We start from the raw sequence: 19725 nt of genomic DNA, 5'->3' as shown, positions 1-19725 counted from the left end.
CTCCGCCCCCCACCCGCGGCCAGAGCGCCGGGGGCAGGGCAGCGAGCCCCAGCTGGGGCTCGGCTCTCCCCCCCCCCGCAGCCAGAGCGCCGGCGGCCGGGGGAGGGCGGCGAGCCCTGCTGTGGCCCCGCTCTCCCCGGCGGCCGGAGCGCCGCGCCGCCGCCCCCCTCCAGGTGCCGCCCCAAGCACCAGCTTGGGTGCTTGGTGCCTGGAGCCGCCCCTGCATGCAGCCTGCATCGATCCTCGCCTTGTAACCATCTCACTCGTGTCACCACTTCCCGACCCGTCGCCAGTGCAACACCGCGGACCTCGGCCGCCTTCCGCCAGCGGAGGGGTCGCTCGTTCTCTGCACCCGCTCACCGCCCTGCTAGTCTAGTCCCACAGTTTAGAAACTCTTGCCTTATTTAAAACATATTTTTAAAAAATCAGCAAATGTGGAAAGAAAATGCTTGAAAGAAACCGGCTAAAACATGAGCTGGGCTTTGAGAACTAACTAGGCTGTTTAAGTATCAGAGGGGTAGCTGTGTTAGTGTGGATCTATAAAAAGCAACAAAGAGTCCTGGGGTAACTCATAGACTAAGATATATTGGAGCATAAGCTTTCATGGGTGGATACTCACTCCGTCAGATGCATGTAGTGGAAATTTCCAGAGGCGGGTATAAATATGCAGGCAAGAATCAGTCTAGATGTCTGTTAGTCTAGCCACAGGACTCTTTTAGGCTTTTTTAAAGTCCTTTCAAACAGAAAGATACGGGCCTGAGAGCGGATAGGTTCTGAGTGTTTTTCTGAGATAAAGATCTTTGAGAACTTTTTTAATATTTTAGTTTTACATTCACACCCTCCTTAAACTGTAAATTGTAAATATGGCTGTACAAACATAAAGAACTAGGTAGAAACAATACAAGGTACAGGCAATAACTACTGTGGTCAGATGTCATGTCACCTGTAGGTACTTATTTCCAAGAGCATTCTGCTTGGGCATGTTTAAAAACACTGGTATCTTGAAACTTCTTGATTTCTGTTATAGACCATTTTTTCTCAAACGTTTTTTAAACATCCTTTTTCCCCTTGAAATGATTGGTTACATTGTTAATGATCAGAAATAGTGGTAGGTATAAAATCTAGAACAAGTTAATCAATGTAGTCATGTGTCTAACTGCCTCTGACTGTACAATGGTCTGAAAGTAAATTTAAGCTTGTTTCATTGCATGTAATAAAAGTGCATTTATTGTACTAATAATGCTGACATACTGAGAGACAGGAAAATATCTGAAATGACTATGTGAAAAACAAGATTGTAAAATTCAGTGAAGTGTTTCAGAATATTTAATAATTTTATTTCAGTGCTGATCAAAATATTCCCTACTTTTCATTTCTAAAATATATTGTATATGAATATTAAACTAAATATTTGTTTCTATAGTAAACTACATCAAATCTATGCCAGCCAATCATAACTAAATTCTGCGTATCAGAGTATTTTATCTATTCATAAAAGTATAACGTTCTTTGTTAACAGAATTACTTTTATGGATAAGCCTTTGACCAGTTGAAGTACAAAATAAGTATATTCACCAAGCTAATCAGAATTCAGTAGTTCAATGAAAATGCCCAATTATTTCATTATTGCACATTCCAAACTAACCAGAGGTTGGATCTACATCTTTAAGACACAAAAACATCTGTAATTTGTGATCAAAGTCAATAGGTCTATTTTGAGGTTCTTTGTATTTACGCGTCATTTTAGTACCCAAATAGGGGATGAGGTCACAGTGATCTATGAACTGCTCCAGTTTCCTCTTGTACTTTTTTCGTACATATTCTGAGCTCCTGGGGTTGTAAGCTGCAAGAAATCAAGTATATTAAAATATGCCATGTTACATTTATTTTTTTAATTTATATTGCAATCATCATGATATATGGAGTCATATTACAAATTAAAGACAGAAAGATCAAACCCACACCTTTCCACCTCAACTACTGATAACACTACCACAGGCTACAGCCGAAGGCAACATGCCCAGATTAAAAAAAAAAAAAAAAGGTTTGGGATGTGATTTTCAGAAATGCAGAGCATTCATAACTTGAATTTAAATAGCCATGGGTGCTCAGCTTTTTGGTCTTTCATGAAAAAAAGCATATAAAAATACATCTTAAAAAGCCAAGTGGAAACAAATTTCAGGGCCAAGGGCCTTATACCCCAACCCCACTTCTTCCACCCCACATTTTGGTATTCAACCATGGTGACAGAAAGCAAGAGTATTCTTCTTGAGTGTAATTGTAATGAGGCATAGGGGAACTGGTGGTTTAAGACAGCCAAATCTCAGGCCAGTCAGTGCTGTATAGATGATAATCGATATCTTGAATGGGGCCTAGAACTGGACTGGACAGCATGGGGAACTATGCTACGTGCTATAACAATCTGTCTTACTTAAAAATGTATGCAGCTGCCTGCGGCACTAGCTGAAGCCCTGAGTGATGTTCAAGTGTATTTGTAAGCAGAGCATAATACAGCAGTCAAGCTAGTGGGCATGAATAACTATGGTGAGGTAACCTGACCATTTCCTTTCCATGAGTGACATCTCTCCTAATCTGTGATTTATAGGCAGTGCCTTTTCTGCACAGTTATTGGAAGCAGTTCAGCACTGTTACTAGGGAACTCTGAGTGAGACCATACCTATTATTTCTGCCCACCAGAAGATTGCTTCCAAAGCCACAGAAACACTTAGATGTGATTTTAAAACAAAACCCTAACAATAGAGTCAAAACTGGTAGACAAACTAAATGTCATTTCAGTGTGGGCATGTGTTAGGCTAAATTCTACTTCTGGTTTTCCTATTTGTAAATCACCAGTGTGGGTGGATTGTTTCAGATGTTCTGAAAAGAAATGATCAGGTACCAAACTTCCATTCTGGAGCCCAGCATCTCCCACAATCTGTGACTGATGTGCACTAAAGCACAACAGTGAAATAGTAAAGCACAGGAATGAAGGAAAGAGACAGTGTAGGTAAAAGGGAGGAAGACAGAAGTCCAAACTGCTTGAGAAAAAAGATCTAGAAAAATTTACAATGGGACCAATGCACAAAGCACCTTCCCGCAAAGGATGTATTTTAAGAGGACAGGAGGTGCACTTAATGTTAAAAGCATTGGTCAAGGATCAAGTGGCTACTCTATATATCTCCTCTGTAGTAGTCAAGGCTCTGTCCAGAAAACTGCTACAGAGTGTGTGGAATGAAGTTGAATCCCTGGAACTGTTTAACAGATGCTACAAAAGTGTTAACAATTCAGCACTTCATCCGCATGGCCAGGGAGAATTTGGAGGCCTATACACTTTGGGAGGAAGTAAATGAACCTTGAGGCTGATTCTGCGAATGAATCTGTACATTTGAGATCAATTTTCATGGCTCTTTACATGTCCAGATGGTGCCCTAAATTCTCCTTAGGTTGTTAATGGTTTGAACACAAAGATAGTACAACAATTTCATGAGAAGTGTGGAAAATGTAATGTATTGATTAGAAAGCATTTGGGGATTAGGAAAACCACTTTGTTTTTGTAGAATATATTATATGGTTCTTTCATTGACAGCACAGCAGGCTCTGAAACCTTTCTTGTTGAATTAATAGTCACAAGGAAACAGGTCTTGATAGAAAGATAAATATTAGAACATGTCATAATAAAAATGGTTTCAAACCTGTTCCTTAATTGTTGTTCTTCGAGATACGTTGCAGATGTCCTTCCACTCTTGGTGTCCGTGCACCCAGCTGTCAGAAACTTTTTCCCTCCGTAGTACCGGTTGGGCAGCTTGAATTTCCCCAGCTGGCTCATGCTGCTGTGTGCAGGTATAAAGGGCAGAGCCCCTGGCCCCAGTTCCTTCTTGCCATAACTCCAATGTAGAGGGATAGAAGGGAAAGTCGGGGAACGGACATGTTCAGCACATCTTGAAGAACAACAGTTATGGAACAGGATAGTACTGTTTTTAATTCTTCAAGTGATTGCACATGTGCATTCCACTCTTGGTCACTCACATGCCATAGAACAGGAGATAGGATTGGATTCTATTTCAAGAAAAATGGGAGAACAACTCGTCCCACTCTAGCATCGTCTGTGGTGTCTTGACCCACAGCATAGTGGGATGCAAATGTGGACCAAGCACCAGATTGCCACTTTACAAATGACTGCAACTGGAACTTGTGCCAAAAAGGCCACTGAGTTTGATTGTGACCTCAACAAATGAGCTGTAATTCTGAAGAGCGGAGTGATATTAGCCAATTCAGAGCATATACGTATACAGGATGAGATCCAAGAAAAAATTCTCTGGGTGGAGACTGACCTCTTACTTTGTCAGCCACTGCTATGAACAGCTGGGAAGATTTACGAAAGTGTCTGGTTCTATCTAGGTAAAATGCCAAGGTTCTTTTGATGTCCAAGGTATGCAAACGCTCTTCCTCCTGGCTTGTATCCTGCTTGCGGCAGAGAATAGGCATATAAATTGGCTGGTTGACATGGAAAGAGGAAACCATCTTTGGGAGGAACTTCAGTTGAGGGCGCAGGCAAATACTGTCCTTAAAAGACTGAGATCCTGACATTAATACCTATAACACCTTTACTCTGCTAGCTGAAGTAATGGTCACCAGAAAAGCCACTTTCATTGACAGAAGCAGCAGAGAGCAGGTAGCCAACTATTCAAATGGGGGACCCATAAGTCTTGACAGTAACTAGGTTTAGATTCTAGGGGGAACAGGATATTGCACTTGAGGGTATAATTTGTCTAAGCCCTTTAAAATATCATGGACATGTCACTGAAGAAACAGAGCGATTGTTGGCCATAGGATGTAATGCTGAAATAGCAGCCAGATGTATCTTGATGGAACTAACCACCAAACCTTGGTATTTAGGTATAATGAGTAGTCCAGAATAAGTTGAACTGAATAATTGGATGATAATACCCCATATTGATGAGACCAGTTGGACAAATGCCTCCATTTAATCACTCTTGTAGAAGGCTTTCTACTATGTAGCATGATCTCTTGAATGCCTTTTGAGAAAGCCTGCTCCCTAGTGTCTAGCCTTGGAGCATCCTCACAGTTAAATAAAAGGATTGTAGGCTCGAGTATAGAAGGCAACCATGATCCTTGGAGATTAGGTCCAAGTCCAATGGAAGTGAAATTGGAGGTTTCACTGACAGTTCCAGGAGAGTGGAGAACCATTGCTGATGGGCCCATGCTGGGGCTATAAGTATGACTCTGGCCTGGTCCGGTCTTATTTTTAGCAATACCTGTGAATGAATTGGACTGGCAGAAAAGCGTAGAGGAGTGTGCCTGACCACATCAGTAAAAAGGCTTCTGTCATGGAATCTGGACTGTGGCCCCATAGGGAGCAGAACTGCTGACATTTTCTGTTAGATTTTTTCGCAAATAGGTCTACTGGGGGAAAACCGAACTGCTGGAAAATGTGTATGGCCACATCTGAGCGAAGAGACCTCATGTGGTGACTTGTCAATGATCTGCTCAGGTGGTCTGCTAGGTCGTTCTGTATGCCCGGCAGGTAAGATGCTTCTAGATCTACTGAGTTGGCAATACAAAGCTCCCAGAGTAGGGTTGCTCCTTGACAAAGTGGAGAAGAGTGGGCTCCCCACTGCTTGTTGAGGTAAAACATTGCTGCCATGTTGTCTGTGAGGAGTAACAGACTGCTTCCCCTGATCTGCGATAGAAATACTTGGCATGCCAGACTGACAGCTTTCAGTTCCTGATGTGTAAAGCTAAGTTCTCTGAGGACCATAGACCCTGCATCTGTAGAAAACCAAGCTGGGTCCTCCATCTCAGGGTCAAAGCTTCTGTCACTAGCATGAGAGTTGGTTGTGGGCAGGCACATGGAACACCTACACACACCATGGAGTCCATGGTGGCTGGGTGAGTAGTGAGGGCTTGGCTTGATGGTGGCTTGGCAAATCAACTGATGCCAGCCAGCCCTGCAGAATTCTGAATTGCAATCTAGTTTGATGAACCACATAGATGCAAGAGGCCATGTGACCCAGAAGCCTCAAACAGTTTTGTGTTGTTGAGACCAGATGAGGCTTCAATCCTATGACAGTTGATCAAATTGCCTGGAATTTGTAGTCTGGAAGAAAGGCCCTGGTTTGAGTTTAATCCAGCACAGCCCTGCATGCTCGAGTTGGAGGTGGGATTTAAAAGGCAGCCAGATAGCTCAATGGGGGCTGGCAGGCCAGGGAGACGGACATGCTCTGGGAACTCCAGAGAAGGACGTGACCTGATCCTGCACCCAGCCAGGGAATGGAGGGGGAGGGAGCTACAGCTCCCAGAGACTGGGAGTAAGGCAGGAAGTCTGGAAGGCATCATGCCCCAGGGATGGACAGTGGCCGGCTAGGATGCAGAGGGAGGTATAAAGTAACCCAGGGAAGTTGACTTGAGGCTGGCACAAGATACCACAGGGTGGGCAAAGCTGAACCAGCTTCCCAGGGTCCTGGGTCGGAACCCGGTGGAGTGGGAGAGCCTGGGTTCCCCTACCCCACTCAAGAACTGAACCCATTAGGCAGGGCTGCCACTTGTGGACTGCACCCACGAGACAAGGATGTCACTAGAGATGAACCCTTGAGTGTAATGGCCTCCTGGGGCCCTAACCACTAAGTGGGAGATGCTGCCACCTACCCACAAGCCCCTATAAACTCTATTCTCTGGACTGGGGAGAGGAGAGATTTTTCTGTGTTGATTAACAGTCCCAGAGCATTGAATACTGAGCATTGACTGTTGACTCAGGGTAACACTGCTCTGCACTTGCTGTTTGGACTGGCCCTTGACAAGCCAGTTGTCTAGGCAGGGATAAACTTGTACTCCTGATCTTCGAAGGAATTCAGCTACAACTGCTATGACCTTTGTAAAGACCCTGGGAGCTGCTGTCAGGCCAAAAGGTAGTACAGTGAACTAGTAATGGTTTTGATTTACCAGAAATCAGAGGTACTTCCTGTGAGCTTCACTGATTGCCAAATGGAAGTAGGCATCTTTTAAGTCGATGGTGGCATACCAGTCCCCAGCATCCAAGGAAGGGATAATAGAAGCTAGGGTGACCATATGGAACTTTATCCTTTTTAAGAATTTGTTAAGATAATGCTTTTGGAATTAGGAATGTAGGAAATAAAACCCCTTCCCTCTGAGACCATATGGAACCTCGTCTCTTGCTCCCAAAAGAAGGAATGATTGAACTTCCTGGACAAGGTAATTCTCATGAGAGTGGTCCCTGAAGAGAGAGGGAGGGGTAGAAGCAAACTGGTGATTATATCCCACTTCCACAATGCACAAGACCCACTGGTCCAAAGTAATCCGGGACGAAGCACTGCAGAAGTGGGACAGATGGTTTGCGAAGGGGAGGGGGTTTGGGTCTGGAGAGATGGAGACTGATGTGCTGACTCCAGCTGGCCCATGAAAATGGCTGCTTTGCAATTCCAGGTGTCCTGAGGGGGCCCAGAGCTAGGGCAGCAGGATGGGGAGGCCTATGCCTAACTAAGTAAGATTTTGTCATGGTTATTTTTAGTAAAAGTCATGGACAGATCATGGGCAATAAACAAAAATTCACAGAAGCCGTGACCTGTCTGCGACTTTTGCTGCTGCGGCTCCATGGTTTCCCCCATCACCATGGTGGCTGGGAGCCTGAGGGTTCCCCCACTGCCCACGGCGGCTGGGAGCAGCAGGGTGACCATATTTCCCAAAGAGAACCGAGGGGCCGAGGGATGTGCTGGCCACCGCTTCCCACAGCCCCCGTTGGCCTGGAGCAGTGAACCGCAGCCAGTGGGAGCTGCGATCGGCCGAACCTCGGACGCGGCAAGTAAACAAACCGGCCTGGCCCACCAGGGGGCTTACCGTGGTGGGCCGCATGCCAAAGGTTGCCGATCCCTATCCTAGATAGTGCTCTGTACTTCACAGGGAAGATCAGAAGACCGTAGCCAGGATGATCTACTCATGGCCACTGCAGAAGGCATGGTTCTAGCTGCCAAGTCTGCTGCGTCCAGCCCCGCCTGCAGTGATGTTCTCGTGACTAGTCTGCCCTCATTGACTAGGGAAGAGAACTCCTGTCTTGTGTTCTTTGGAAGTAGCTCTTTGAACTTTTCCATGGAGCCCCATAAATTAAAATTATACATTCCCAGTAGAACCTGTTGGTTAGTGATATACAGCTGCAAACTCCCCTTTGAATATTTTTTTCTGCCAAATACATTCATCTTTTTAGTGTCCTTTTTGTTGGGGGTGGCAGCCTGATGCCCTTGACACACTCTCTCTCATTAGCTGCTCTCATGACTAATGAGCCTGGTGGCAGGTGAGTATAGAGGTATTCAAAACCTTGATAAGGCACATGATGTTTTCTTTCTGCCCTTTTTGAGGTGGGAGGCAGTGAAGGAGCCAGCCACAGAGCCTTTATAGGCTCTACTATTAACTTGTTACTGCAGAGCTACCTTAGAGGGAAACACCAATGATAAAAAGTCAACCAGGTGATGTGAAGATTCCCTGACCTCATCGACCTGTACACACCTAAGTCTTCAGCCACTCTCTTTAGCAACTCCTGATAAACTTCAAAGTCATTAGGAGGAGGTGAAATTGTTTGTTATGGGGTGTATCTACTCCACACTGGCCCAGCTGGGACTGCTTGGCTGCGCTGCCCAGAAGGCAAGGGCAGCTGTAACGACGCTAGCTACTAGGCATTTGAGTCATCAACCCCCCACCCCCATTTTGCTTTCCCACGACATGGTACCTTGAGATGGGGTGTATCCACCTTGCGATGCTGTTCCAGACAAAACAGCATCATCTGGTGAGGACGAAGAGGAAGCCAAGAGTGGGAGAGGTAGAATCTCCTCTGCGGGCTGTTGCTCTGGCACTGGAGCCTCTTCCTGATGCTCAGTACCAGGCCCGGTACCAAACTCTGGAGATGGAGCTTCTAAATGAGAGCATTGAGTATACACAGTGTGGAGAAGAGCTGAATGTTGTGGGAAACCCCCATGGGTTCCAAAATGGCCACTGAAATGGGGCAGGGCTCCATTATCCTGGCCATATTCCCATGGGAGGTGCCATTGCTGGTAAGTAGGAAGAGAGGATCTGGGCAAAGACCGGCAGGTCCTGCTTCAGGGTTGAGACACATATGACACCACCCCTGAACTGACAAGGAGAATTCCCTTTCCTCTGACCATGGCAGAGCCTATCCTGTTGGTTTTGGGGACTTGTGCTATGAGCCAGGTGATGGGCAGAGTAATGCCATCATAGCAGGCTTCCCCTGGGATGGCACTGAGAGACTGCCTGTCTGGGAAGTGGGCAACTGCGGTACTGGTGTTGGAATCACTGGCAGCTTTGCTGGGGGACCAGACTCTTGTAAGGACAGGGACACCAGCACAGAAAGACAATTAAAGTTCCTTGCCACTGCAAACACCTCTGGAGTAGTTGGCACTGAGATGGTCTTTTGTTGCGGTGCCGAAGAAGTTGATGATGCCTCTTCTGGCCTCGACAATGTCCCTTGTGGTGCTGGAACCGACTGTGCTGATTTAGGCAGACATTTGGAGGAGTGCTTAGGGTTCAGGTGTACTCTATTCAACTCCTTGACCATCTTACCAGACTTAGAGGCTGGAGTTCTTCCCCTGGAAGCCTTGTACTTTTTCCTCAGTGTAGGCAAGGGAGAATGGTGCCGGGATTCTGCTAACACAGGAACTGCACCTCTCATTGAAGCTGCAGCACTCAGCACTGGGTCAGACTGGGATGACTCTGACTGTGGGCTGAGCACCACTTCCATCAGCAGGAATTACAACCTGGCCTTCCTATCCTTCTTCATCCTAGGCTTGAACTCTGGCACCCCAGTGTTCATGGGTACCTTCATGCTAGGAAGGTATTGTACAGGTTGCTAACTGGCATAGGCCTGGAGTAAAAAGCACCCGGTGACCAGGGCACACCTTGGTACCATGAATAGAAAGACCCCAAATGGGGAAATAACAAATCCAAAAAAAATTGCTTTTTTAACACTAAGAACTAGACTAACAATATATGTACACTATGTTACACAAAGGCTGAGAGAAGAATTGTTCCAGCATAGAAAAGAGTTCCAACATAAATTGTGGGCAGTAAGAAGGAACTGAGGGGGACTAAGGATGGCTCTGCCCTTCATACCTTCACAAAGTGGCATGTGTCAGGAGTGGGAGCTCAAGACACCAAATGGGTACCACAGAGGGAAAAAGTTTCCAATGCCCATGTGCTGGGTGCACAGACATCAAGAGTGGAATGCACATGTGATGAATGATGAAGCAAGAGTCTATAAGACCAAATGCAGGTCCCACTCTGGGATGATAGTCACAGGGCTCTCCGAACTGGTGATAAGGCGTCTAGTGGCACTTGAGGCTCATGGGTGGTTGATCAGGGATTCTGTTGTTCCAGCTCACTGCACACTCCTGAGGGTCAAGACATGTCCTTGACTTCTCATTGGAACCACCACTACATCTTAAAAAAAAACAAACCACCAGATTTACCCAGATTTGAGATGCAATTCTATCCAGTTTTGGAGATAACCATAGATGTCTAGGATTCTAGGATTTCTAGGGTTAAGCTAGTTATCCATGCACAAGAAGAATTTTATCCAGGTGGCCAAGAAAGTTTTACAAGATTGGCTCCCTGACTGGGACTAGTAAACTATTAATTAATCTATTAGAGAAGACCTCAGTGCTCTGAAAGCTCCACAGAGACACAAAGTACGTGAAGAACCTGATAGAGAAGATAAACTTGCCATTACCTAAAAAAACCAAAAAAACCCATGTAAAGCAAGAGGTTAAAAATAACAAAAGGCAGGGGAGAGCTGAACCACTGAACATATTACTCTATCACAGGCAAGACTTCTGGTGAGTGGAAGTAAAGGATGTGGTCTTGCCCAGAGTCCCCTAGCAACAACACTGAACTGCCTCCTATATCTGCATAGAAAGCTCAGTCACAAACCAGGGAGATGTTAGACTCCTGAATACACTGGAGAGGAGAGCTTGCCCTCTCTGGGCTGGCTACAGATGAAAAGTTCTTTAGGCCACCCTAGTCACCTATGTATCCAGGAGCAGTGAAGAGTCAAATAATAAGCTGACATGAACAACTGAGACAACATTTGGGCATACTCCCTAAGTGGCGAAACCAGTCCTTACACCTGTCAATTCCAAAAGATGTTTTATTCTATCAACAAGTATCACTTCAATCTTCTATGAACTGAGTTTAAGTCAGCTAACTTTCATTAAGGATTGTATTTATCTATCTACTGGAAAAGTAAGGAGATCCTAAATAACGTAGGTTCAATAAGAATGAGATGCAGAACTGAAAATCATCAGCATACAGGTAGTATAACAGCCCATAAGTAAGGGTAAGATTTAGTCATGGGTATTTTTAGTAAAAGTCATTGGCAATAAACAAAAATTCATGACCCGTGACCTGTCCATGACTATTACTATAAGTACCCCTGACTAAATCTTAGCGGCTCCTAGGGCCCTGGAGTGCTGCTGTTCAGGGCAGCAGGGGACCCTGGGGTTGACTGCCCCATACCACCCACTGCTCTGAGGCCCCCGGGGACCGCTGCTCCGACAACCTCTGGGGTGGCCCCTGGGACCAATGCTCCAGGGCCACCCCCGAGACTGCTGCTGCTCAGGCAGCCCTGGAGCCAGCTGCCTGAGGCCACCCGAGGAGCAGCTGGTGCAGCTGGCCCTGGGGACAGCTGCTTGGGTGACCCTGGGGTCAGCCACACTGGCCGCTGCAGCTGTGGAAGTCATGGGAGGTCCTGGAAAGTCACGGAATCTGTGACCTCCGTGACAGACTCACAGCCTTACCCATACATTTTGAAATTTTCCCCAGTGACCTCACAAACAAGCTAGCAGGTCAACAACACTTGACTATGGTAAAGGCTGCTAAAAGATCTAATTATATCATCATGTACATTTGACCTGTGTCCTTCCCTAGAAAGTTACTGATGCAGTTTCTTGTATCATAACTAGATCTAATTTAGTGGATCAGTACCTGAATCCATTACAGTGACTCCAACCAGTTTTAAAAATGGTTCAGGTTGCCCAAGACTGACTTACACTATAGCTCCAGCTAGCTTTAAAAGCAATTTTTTTTGTTGTGTTTTAAAACTAGTTAATTGGGGGGGGGGGGGAATTTCCCTAGTACGGTGATAAAGTAACATTAGAGTCTCACAATATTTTTGGGGGGGCCTATTAATACCTCTTTCACCTTGGTGCCCTATATATTTGCCAAAAACGTGTTTATATGTACTATGCTATATATAGTATTTATTTTTGAAAGAATCAGACTTCAGAAGAATGGGGAAATCAGATGAGTCAGTGATTGAATTTTTATCTAAAAATATTATATAAAAGAATTCATTCCATTTATTCAATTAATGCTATTACTATAGCACATTTTACCATACCTTTTAAATGATAGGCCACAAACAGCAGAGCAGTTTTTTTTACACTTAAGAACGGAAACTTTGGCTTTAAACAGCCCACTTCATTCATAGCTTTTATTAGAGCAGTTGCTATCCCCTGAAGAAATAGAAATTGTTTTAAGAAGGCCATGTAGCAAGGACTTGAACACAGTATACCAAAAATACATTAAAGGCCTGATCCTGCTGTCACATAAGTCTATCTGTATAAGTTTTGATATACCATGGTGTCTGAGCATCTAAATAAATGGGAGTTTTGTTACTGACTTCAACAGGAGTAAATAGTTATCTTTTCCATCCATATGTTATAGAAAATAAAATGCCTGTTTAGTATTTATTTTAATAACACTTTCCCATGGCAAGTTGCCATACTGTTAGCAACGCCATGTAAGTTTTATGTGAGAGTGTGCGCAAACATATGTATACGAACATGCATGGCCAGACCTGCCAGTGCAGTGTAGCTACTCCATGCTGTACTGTACTATCATCATACTCAGCTCATGAACCGAGTTTAACTTTCAGAGGATCACCCCAGAATAAGAGTGATCCTCCAATGCCACAGAGCCAAAATAGAGATTCTTATGTCACATACTCTCCTTGTTGCCAACACAGCATGGAAAAGAAGGCAAGCTTCTGGGAGCAGGATCTATGTTTTTGTTATGTGTTTGTACAAAACAGCACTATGCTATGATTAAGACCCCTAAGTGCAACTGCAATAAAAACGAAAACAACAAACAGGAATGCCCTGTACCATGCATGTCTTCTGTATCCTTGGTCCTCCATCACCATTAAAGGCTGGCTTAAGTTACAGCCGCTCTCTATGCACAAAGCAGCACCAATATTAGAGCAGTACAAAGGTCAGCTTTATACCACCTGCACATCCCACCTACAATGGATTAGTGGATGCAAAGATGGATTAGGGGGCAGATGATATGGTCATAGGCCTCTGACAAATTGAATGGGCATGGATATTAGCTCCATATGTATTTTACACAAAAACACTATGTATGTAGTAGTATAACTCTGTGATAAATTAGAGAGCCATAAGATAAATGGAGGAATCTTGGGATAAATTTTATTACATTGTTCTGCAGTTTATCATGTATCTTTGATCACCTCACCTGGATTCTGCCCATTAATTAATCTTCCCCAGGACTGCTTTAAGATTACAAATCTCCGAATAGCTTCAAACAGCTGCCATTTTTTAAACTACCAGTAGTATCCTCCCTTAACTGTAAGTACATATATTACCATGATCTTTATTGAATTTCTATTAATAAAATCAAGATTAATAATACATTTTAAAATAAAAAGCAAAAATCAGAAGAAACAGTATGATCCTATATTGTAGCTTAAATTTAATTTAAATTAAAGAAGCAAAAACTAGCCTGTTCAAGATATCCAGTCAGGGGAAGAGCAGTAAGTAGAACTGGTTCCTTTATCGGAGGGAGTTTATGTGGAAGCTTCTGATTCCAGTACTTTTCTGGTAACCTAAGACACAGAAGTTAAGTGCTTTCAAGACAGAAAATATGAAATGATTAAAAGTTAAAATAAAAGTTAATAAATTCACCTCATAAACTTCTGGAGTTTTTCTTCACTTTCAAAAATATATAGCTTATCTTGATATTCCACAGCATACTCAATGGTGCCAGGTACCAAGGCTTCGTATCTCAAAAGACAGAATAAGAAACAAGTATATATCTACAAGGAATATGAAGCATCACTTGTGCTATTTAAATACATTAAAAATTAGGACTGTTCTGATCTAATAGCTCTACTAATTACAAAAACAACTGACTGACAGACTGCTCATAGCTCACAATTTGAATTGGGTACATTGCCTCAATAAGGAACATGGGCCCTACTCTAGACTTGCCTGTAAACAGCCTCCTACAGGAACTGTTTCTCTGGATGAGTATTTTTGAAGCTGAGAAGGGGTGGTCTAGAGCTGGCTATGCTAGCTCTGTCCCAACCAGGGATTTCCCCACAATGAGTGAATGCCCAGCTACCTTTTTAGGAGAGCTTTGTGGCCTTACTGTGTGATACTGGTGGCTCAATTTGTATCTTCTTAGAATGTCTGAGATTTGGGTGCCATTTTGAATAATTAACAACTTGAAAACCCAAAGTAAATCTTGGTTGAAACCATTCAAACCATGCAAGTTTTGTCACAATCAAAAATAAGGCTACAGAGATCCTCTCCTCACAGGACCTACTCCCCTCCAAAAGGCTCAAGCTCACCCTTATTTTTAGCCATCTTTAGAGAAGGTAGGGGAGGGAGTCCTATGTGATCTATTATTAAGGGTAAGATTCTGTCATGGTTATTTTTAGTAAAAGTCAGGGATAGGTCACTGGCAATAACCAAAAATTCACGGAAGACCTGTCCCTGACTTTTACTAGAAATAACTGTGACAAAATGGGGAGGAGGGGGTCCAGCACCCACCATTGCTGCTGCTCTTGGGTTCCCCAGGCACCCTTGGTGGCTCAGAGATCCATGGTCCCCCTGCCACTAGGGAGGCTGAGAGTGCCGAGGTTCCCACTGCCGCCCGCAGCAGCTGGGATCTGTGGGGGCCCCATGTGGTGGCTGGGGGGGGGAGGAGTCCTGCCCCCCATGGTATCTAGGAGTTCCAGGGTCCTCCCCCCACTGCCCACAGTGGCTGAGAGCCCCGGGGTCCCCCCACCGCCTGCAGAGGCTGGGAGCTGCAGCCCTGCCCCCACAGTGGCTGGGAGCTGCAGTGGGCCCCGCTGCCTGTGGCAGCTGAGAGCTCCGGGACCCTGCTGTTGGCTGACAGCTACAGCCCTGCCAGCCCGGGGTTGAAGCGGAAAATGTCAGAGGACGCTGGAAGTCACGGATTCCATGACCTCCATGACATAATCTTAGCCTTATCTATTATGTATTAAGTGACAATAATATGCTTCGCACTGTACAAGATACAAAAGAAGAAACAGTCCCAGCCTCAAAGAGCTTACAGTATAAGAATCTCCCCCAATCTATCCCCCAAAGTCTTCAAGAGGTAGCCATCTGGTCAACTCTCTTCCCTACTTGTTTCAGGGGGCCTGTTAGTAGGTCTGGTCCTTAGCTCCAGGAAAGATCTTTGCAGGGATAACAAACCTGTTTGCTCTCCACCTGCTTTGTCTGCTGGAGGTGTGTAGAAGCTGATCCTCTTGAGGATGCACTACTGGCTGGCCTCATTCTGCTCATTAGAAATACTTCAGAGCACACCCATGTTAACAGAATTTCAAATTAGTAGGATATCTTTCAGCCTCAGAATGAGGGCTAATGTGGCATCAACAGCAGCTAAAGCAGCAGACTTTTTAACTACCACTACTGCAGAAAGCAAAAGGACCAGTCATGTCACCAGTCCCTAAAAGACACTTATAGATCTTGAGGAGAGGAGAGATGGCCTACTGGCTGCCCATTCACCCATCATAGAAGAAAAAGACTGGAGCAGTCTCACAGGCTGCCCTGTGAAAATATCAGAAGGAATGAAGGATGGAAGGCTACTGGACCCCACTAGACAGTAGCGAAAAACAGGAGTAGGAACTCTGTTTTTTTGGGGAACACAAATCTATGCTGGTTTAGCCCGCTTCATGTTTTATGTAATCTCTTCAACGTTTCAGGTTCATAATGAAGCCCGAAGCCAAGTGGGTTTCAAAAGTTTATTTTACAAAAGTTTTGCAAGGGCACAATGTAAAGAATTGTAATTGTTGTTTCTGTTGAAAAGAGAAAAGCAGTACTTTGTCAGGGTCCTTTTTTTTTTTAAATAAATATTCTGGGAAATGTAAGGATTTACCTTTGTTTTCCATCTAGGTAAGTGACTGGACAGTATCCTTGCATTTCAGCCTTTTTAGGGAATAAGGCCTTCACTTCTGCCATTGTCAGTTTCTTTGGTAGCATATCTGGTGAGGGAAGAGGATGAGGTGCTAATGGTGGCACATACAACTCTGGTGCATTCAAGAATTCCTGTAGTAAGAGAAAATAAACATTTGTATTATGAAAGAAACATAGCATTATATAAACATCATACAAGCTACACGAGATGTGGCTTATTGCATTCTGGCTCTGCTGCTCTTTCTTGCTGCTACTTCCCTACTTTTCACAGGTGCAGTACCTGCTCCTAGTTAAGCTACCCTTCATCCTATCCCATCCTTGCTGAGGCCATTGAGCCCCTTGGATACGCACATTCAATTCCGCCTGTGAAGCCATTTTGTAATAGTGTCCTCGAAACTCTGCTGCAGACTGCAATGATGAGGTTACAGAGCAGTCAACCAGTTCACCCTTTTTTGCGAGGCTGACAGGACAATATTGTCCAAACTCTCCCAGCCGAGACTGCAGCTCTTGGGGTGTGATACATAAATCAGCAATACTGGCTGCTTTTCCTGTTGATAATAGAATAAAATGTTATTTTGTAACATTTAAACATTTTTCACATGCAGTACAAAATGTTGCAGTTTTTGAGGATTATATACTTTGTGGAACTGGAACGCTTATACTCAATGATGAGAATCACAAACTGGCAATCTTTATAAATAATTTGATTATTAAAGTAACTAGAGGTTGCAAAATATTTTATTAATTTATGTTGGTAATCTTTTCTTTAGCAATTACTTAAGAAATACAATAGCTAATGTTGCAGGTTCCTACTTATGATTAATTTATTAGTCAGCTTTCTTTGAGGTAGTTTAGCATTACAGGTGTACTGTTTCATTCCTCTGATGCAAAGGAACATTTCAATTGTTATTTGATTTCTTGACATGAATGAGAATGAGTTTAAATTAGAATGTGATAAAAACTCTCATTTATTCACCCCAGTCTAACAAACTTGAGGGTCTAGCTAACAGAGTTATTCAAGATCTTTTGGAATAAAATATCTAAGAAAATCCAATTTATATTTTAAAAGCCTGATGTTCAAATTATAGATTAAAGAGGAATTAAATATTATTTGGGTTATGACTGAAGTTTAGAAGATTGAAGTTTGGCTGTCAATATGAGGGCTGTAACAGGAGAAGCAAAAGGAGGGTGTAAAATAAGGCAGCATGTCTTTCCTCCACAAGCATTCTAACTTACATTCCACCATCCTCAAGGATAGCTGTGGCCAAACTCAACCCTGGTGTAAGATAACTCAACAATTAAAATGTGTCAGTTTATGCCAGGACTGTATTTGATCCCCAAAGAATAGCTATTTGGTCCCCACAGAACAACAAACCAATTCAAGTAACATTTGTTATGTACTCATACTAATAGCAAATCAATGCATATTATGTTAGTTCACCACTTACACCCCTCACCTCAGTTACATTTGGAAGAAGAGAAAATATCTGCCTCTGCTTCTGTATTCCTGGATCTCAGGCACCAGCTCTTATCCTCCCTATTGCCAGCAGATTTCTCTAAATGGGATTGTCCCCTCAGAGTCCATGGATTTATTTATTCATGTATTTAAACTTAATAAAAGTGTGAAGATTGTATATGGATGCTTTGTATTCATGCAGTCTTTAAAAACTACAATAGAATCAATGTACTCACTACACTCCCAAATAGTAAGCACTCCCATTCACCCCGCCCATCCACTCAGGCTTCTTCCATGAAGAAGCCAGGGAGTGGAGGCAGGACTTGCAGAGACACTTTGTTATCAAATTCCATCCTCTGGCAAAATGCAAGATGCTTCTGTACTTCACAGTAGCAGAATCTGTAATGCCTTCACAGAGTGGCAGATAGCAACAGAATCCTTATTAGCTGGTAGGAGAAGAGGAATCAACCTATGGATCCTGAGGAATCTGAGGTATCTAACTCACAGAGGACTGCTAAGGAGCCAAGGACCAAGTAAAGCTTCTCTTTCCTGCCTTCCTATGACTCCTAGTTCCTTGCTTTCCAACCTCACTAATTCCCAGACAAACAAAAATTTTGTTAAGGTTGAGTGTACACTCGGTAAAAAACCAAAACCTTAGAGACATGGTAGGTGAGGTACTATCTTTTATTGGATCAGCTTCTGTAGGTGAAGGACAAATTTTCAAGCTACACAGCTCTTCTTCAGGACGTCTGTGTAGCTTGAAAGCTGTGTAGCTCTCTTTCACAAATACAAGTTGGTCCAATGAAAGATATTGCCTCATTCACTTTGTCTCTCTAATATCCTGGGACCAACACGGCTACAACAACACTGCAAAAAACAAACCTTGTAAGATTAACCTTAATTCTGAATTTTCTGTGTTTATAAATGTATTTTTATTTATACCAGTTTATAAAACAAAGCATCAGTCGTAGGCTGAGCATCCTTAATAAGTATTTCAAATATATAAGTAGAGTAAAAGGTCTCTTCCAGTGCCTCCCACTATACAATACTCTGGCAATCACAAAAGTATAAACAAAACTTCAACCCCCAAACAGATTCTACTGCACTACCTAACAACCTAAAGAGGAAATTTTTGAGGATTTGGGAAGGAAACTGAAGGTCAGCAAACTCAGGCTACTTTGTACCAGGGAGTGACGGGTGAGGAAGCAAATTCCAAAAGGTGCTAAGGAGTCCTACTGGAGAACATCTTAATTGCAACTCCCTTTCATATCAACTGGGCTCCACCTCAACCAACTCTGCTGACCTCAGCTGTGATAATCTGTCACAAGGCGAGACAGGGGGTCTCTTAAGGCTTGTCTACACAAACTTTTAGTTTGTGGCAAGGTGGGGACAAGTCCTTAGACCTTGTCTACACTGGAAAAATGCATCATAGGGCTTGTCTACACAGAGAAGATGCACCAGTTTAACTTAAAGTGGTTTAAGAACTTATTTACTTAAATTGATGCACACTCTTTTTGTGGACACACTTATAGCAGTTTAAAACCAGTAATAGCAGTTTAGCTTGCATTAGTAAATTTAAAGGTGCAAACTAAACAGATATAATTCAGGTTTATATTGATTTTAGAACATCCACACATTAAATTGCATTGGTTTAAGGAGGGACACCTGGAACATGGGTTTGCGTCCTTGACCATCTTGGCTAATAGCCATTGATGGATCACGAACTTGCCTAATTCTTTTCTGAACCCAGTTATACTTCACAACATCCACTGAGAGTTCCACAGGTTGACTGTGCGATGTGAGAAGAAGTACATCCTTCTGTTTGTTTTAAACCTGCCGCTTATTAATTTCATTACCCCTATTTCTTGTTTATGTGAAGGGATAAATAACACTTCCCTATTCATTTTCTCCATACTATTCATGATTTTATAGATCTCTATCATATCCCCCTTTAGTCTCTTCTTTTTGAAACTGAACAGTCCCAGGCTT

At 43.5% G+C, this 19725-nt stretch overlaps 1 protein-coding gene across 1 annotated transcript in view; it reads right to left on the bottom strand.

Annotated features, from left to right (window-relative positions):
* Positions 1-1640: 1640 nt before the first annotated feature.
* The window catches only part of AK9 (adenylate kinase 9), a 177920-nt gene continuing 159835 nt past the window's right edge, over positions 1641-19725 (bottom strand). The window contains exons 34-39 of the mRNA XM_026656149.1: positions 16632-16828; positions 16243-16412; positions 14022-14120; positions 13840-13942; positions 12437-12551; positions 1641-1843 (exon numbers count right to left, since the gene is read on the bottom strand). Of these exons, the coding sequence (XP_026511934.1) occupies positions 1641-1843; positions 12437-12551; positions 13840-13942; positions 14022-14120; positions 16243-16412; positions 16632-16828 (887 nt within the window). The remainder of the gene's footprint in view (positions 1844-12436; positions 12552-13839; positions 13943-14021; positions 14121-16242; positions 16413-16631; positions 16829-19725) is intronic.

This window comes from Terrapene carolina, unplaced genomic scaffold (genome assembly GCF_002925995.2).
Source record: "Terrapene carolina triunguis isolate 2854851 unplaced genomic scaffold, T_m_triunguis-2.0 Scaffold42, whole genome shotgun sequence".
Lineage (NCBI taxonomy): Eukaryota > Metazoa > Chordata > Testudines > Emydidae > Terrapene > Terrapene triunguis.
Note: the sequence above shows the minus strand (reverse complement) of the source record. Positions and strands in the feature narration are given on the sequence as shown.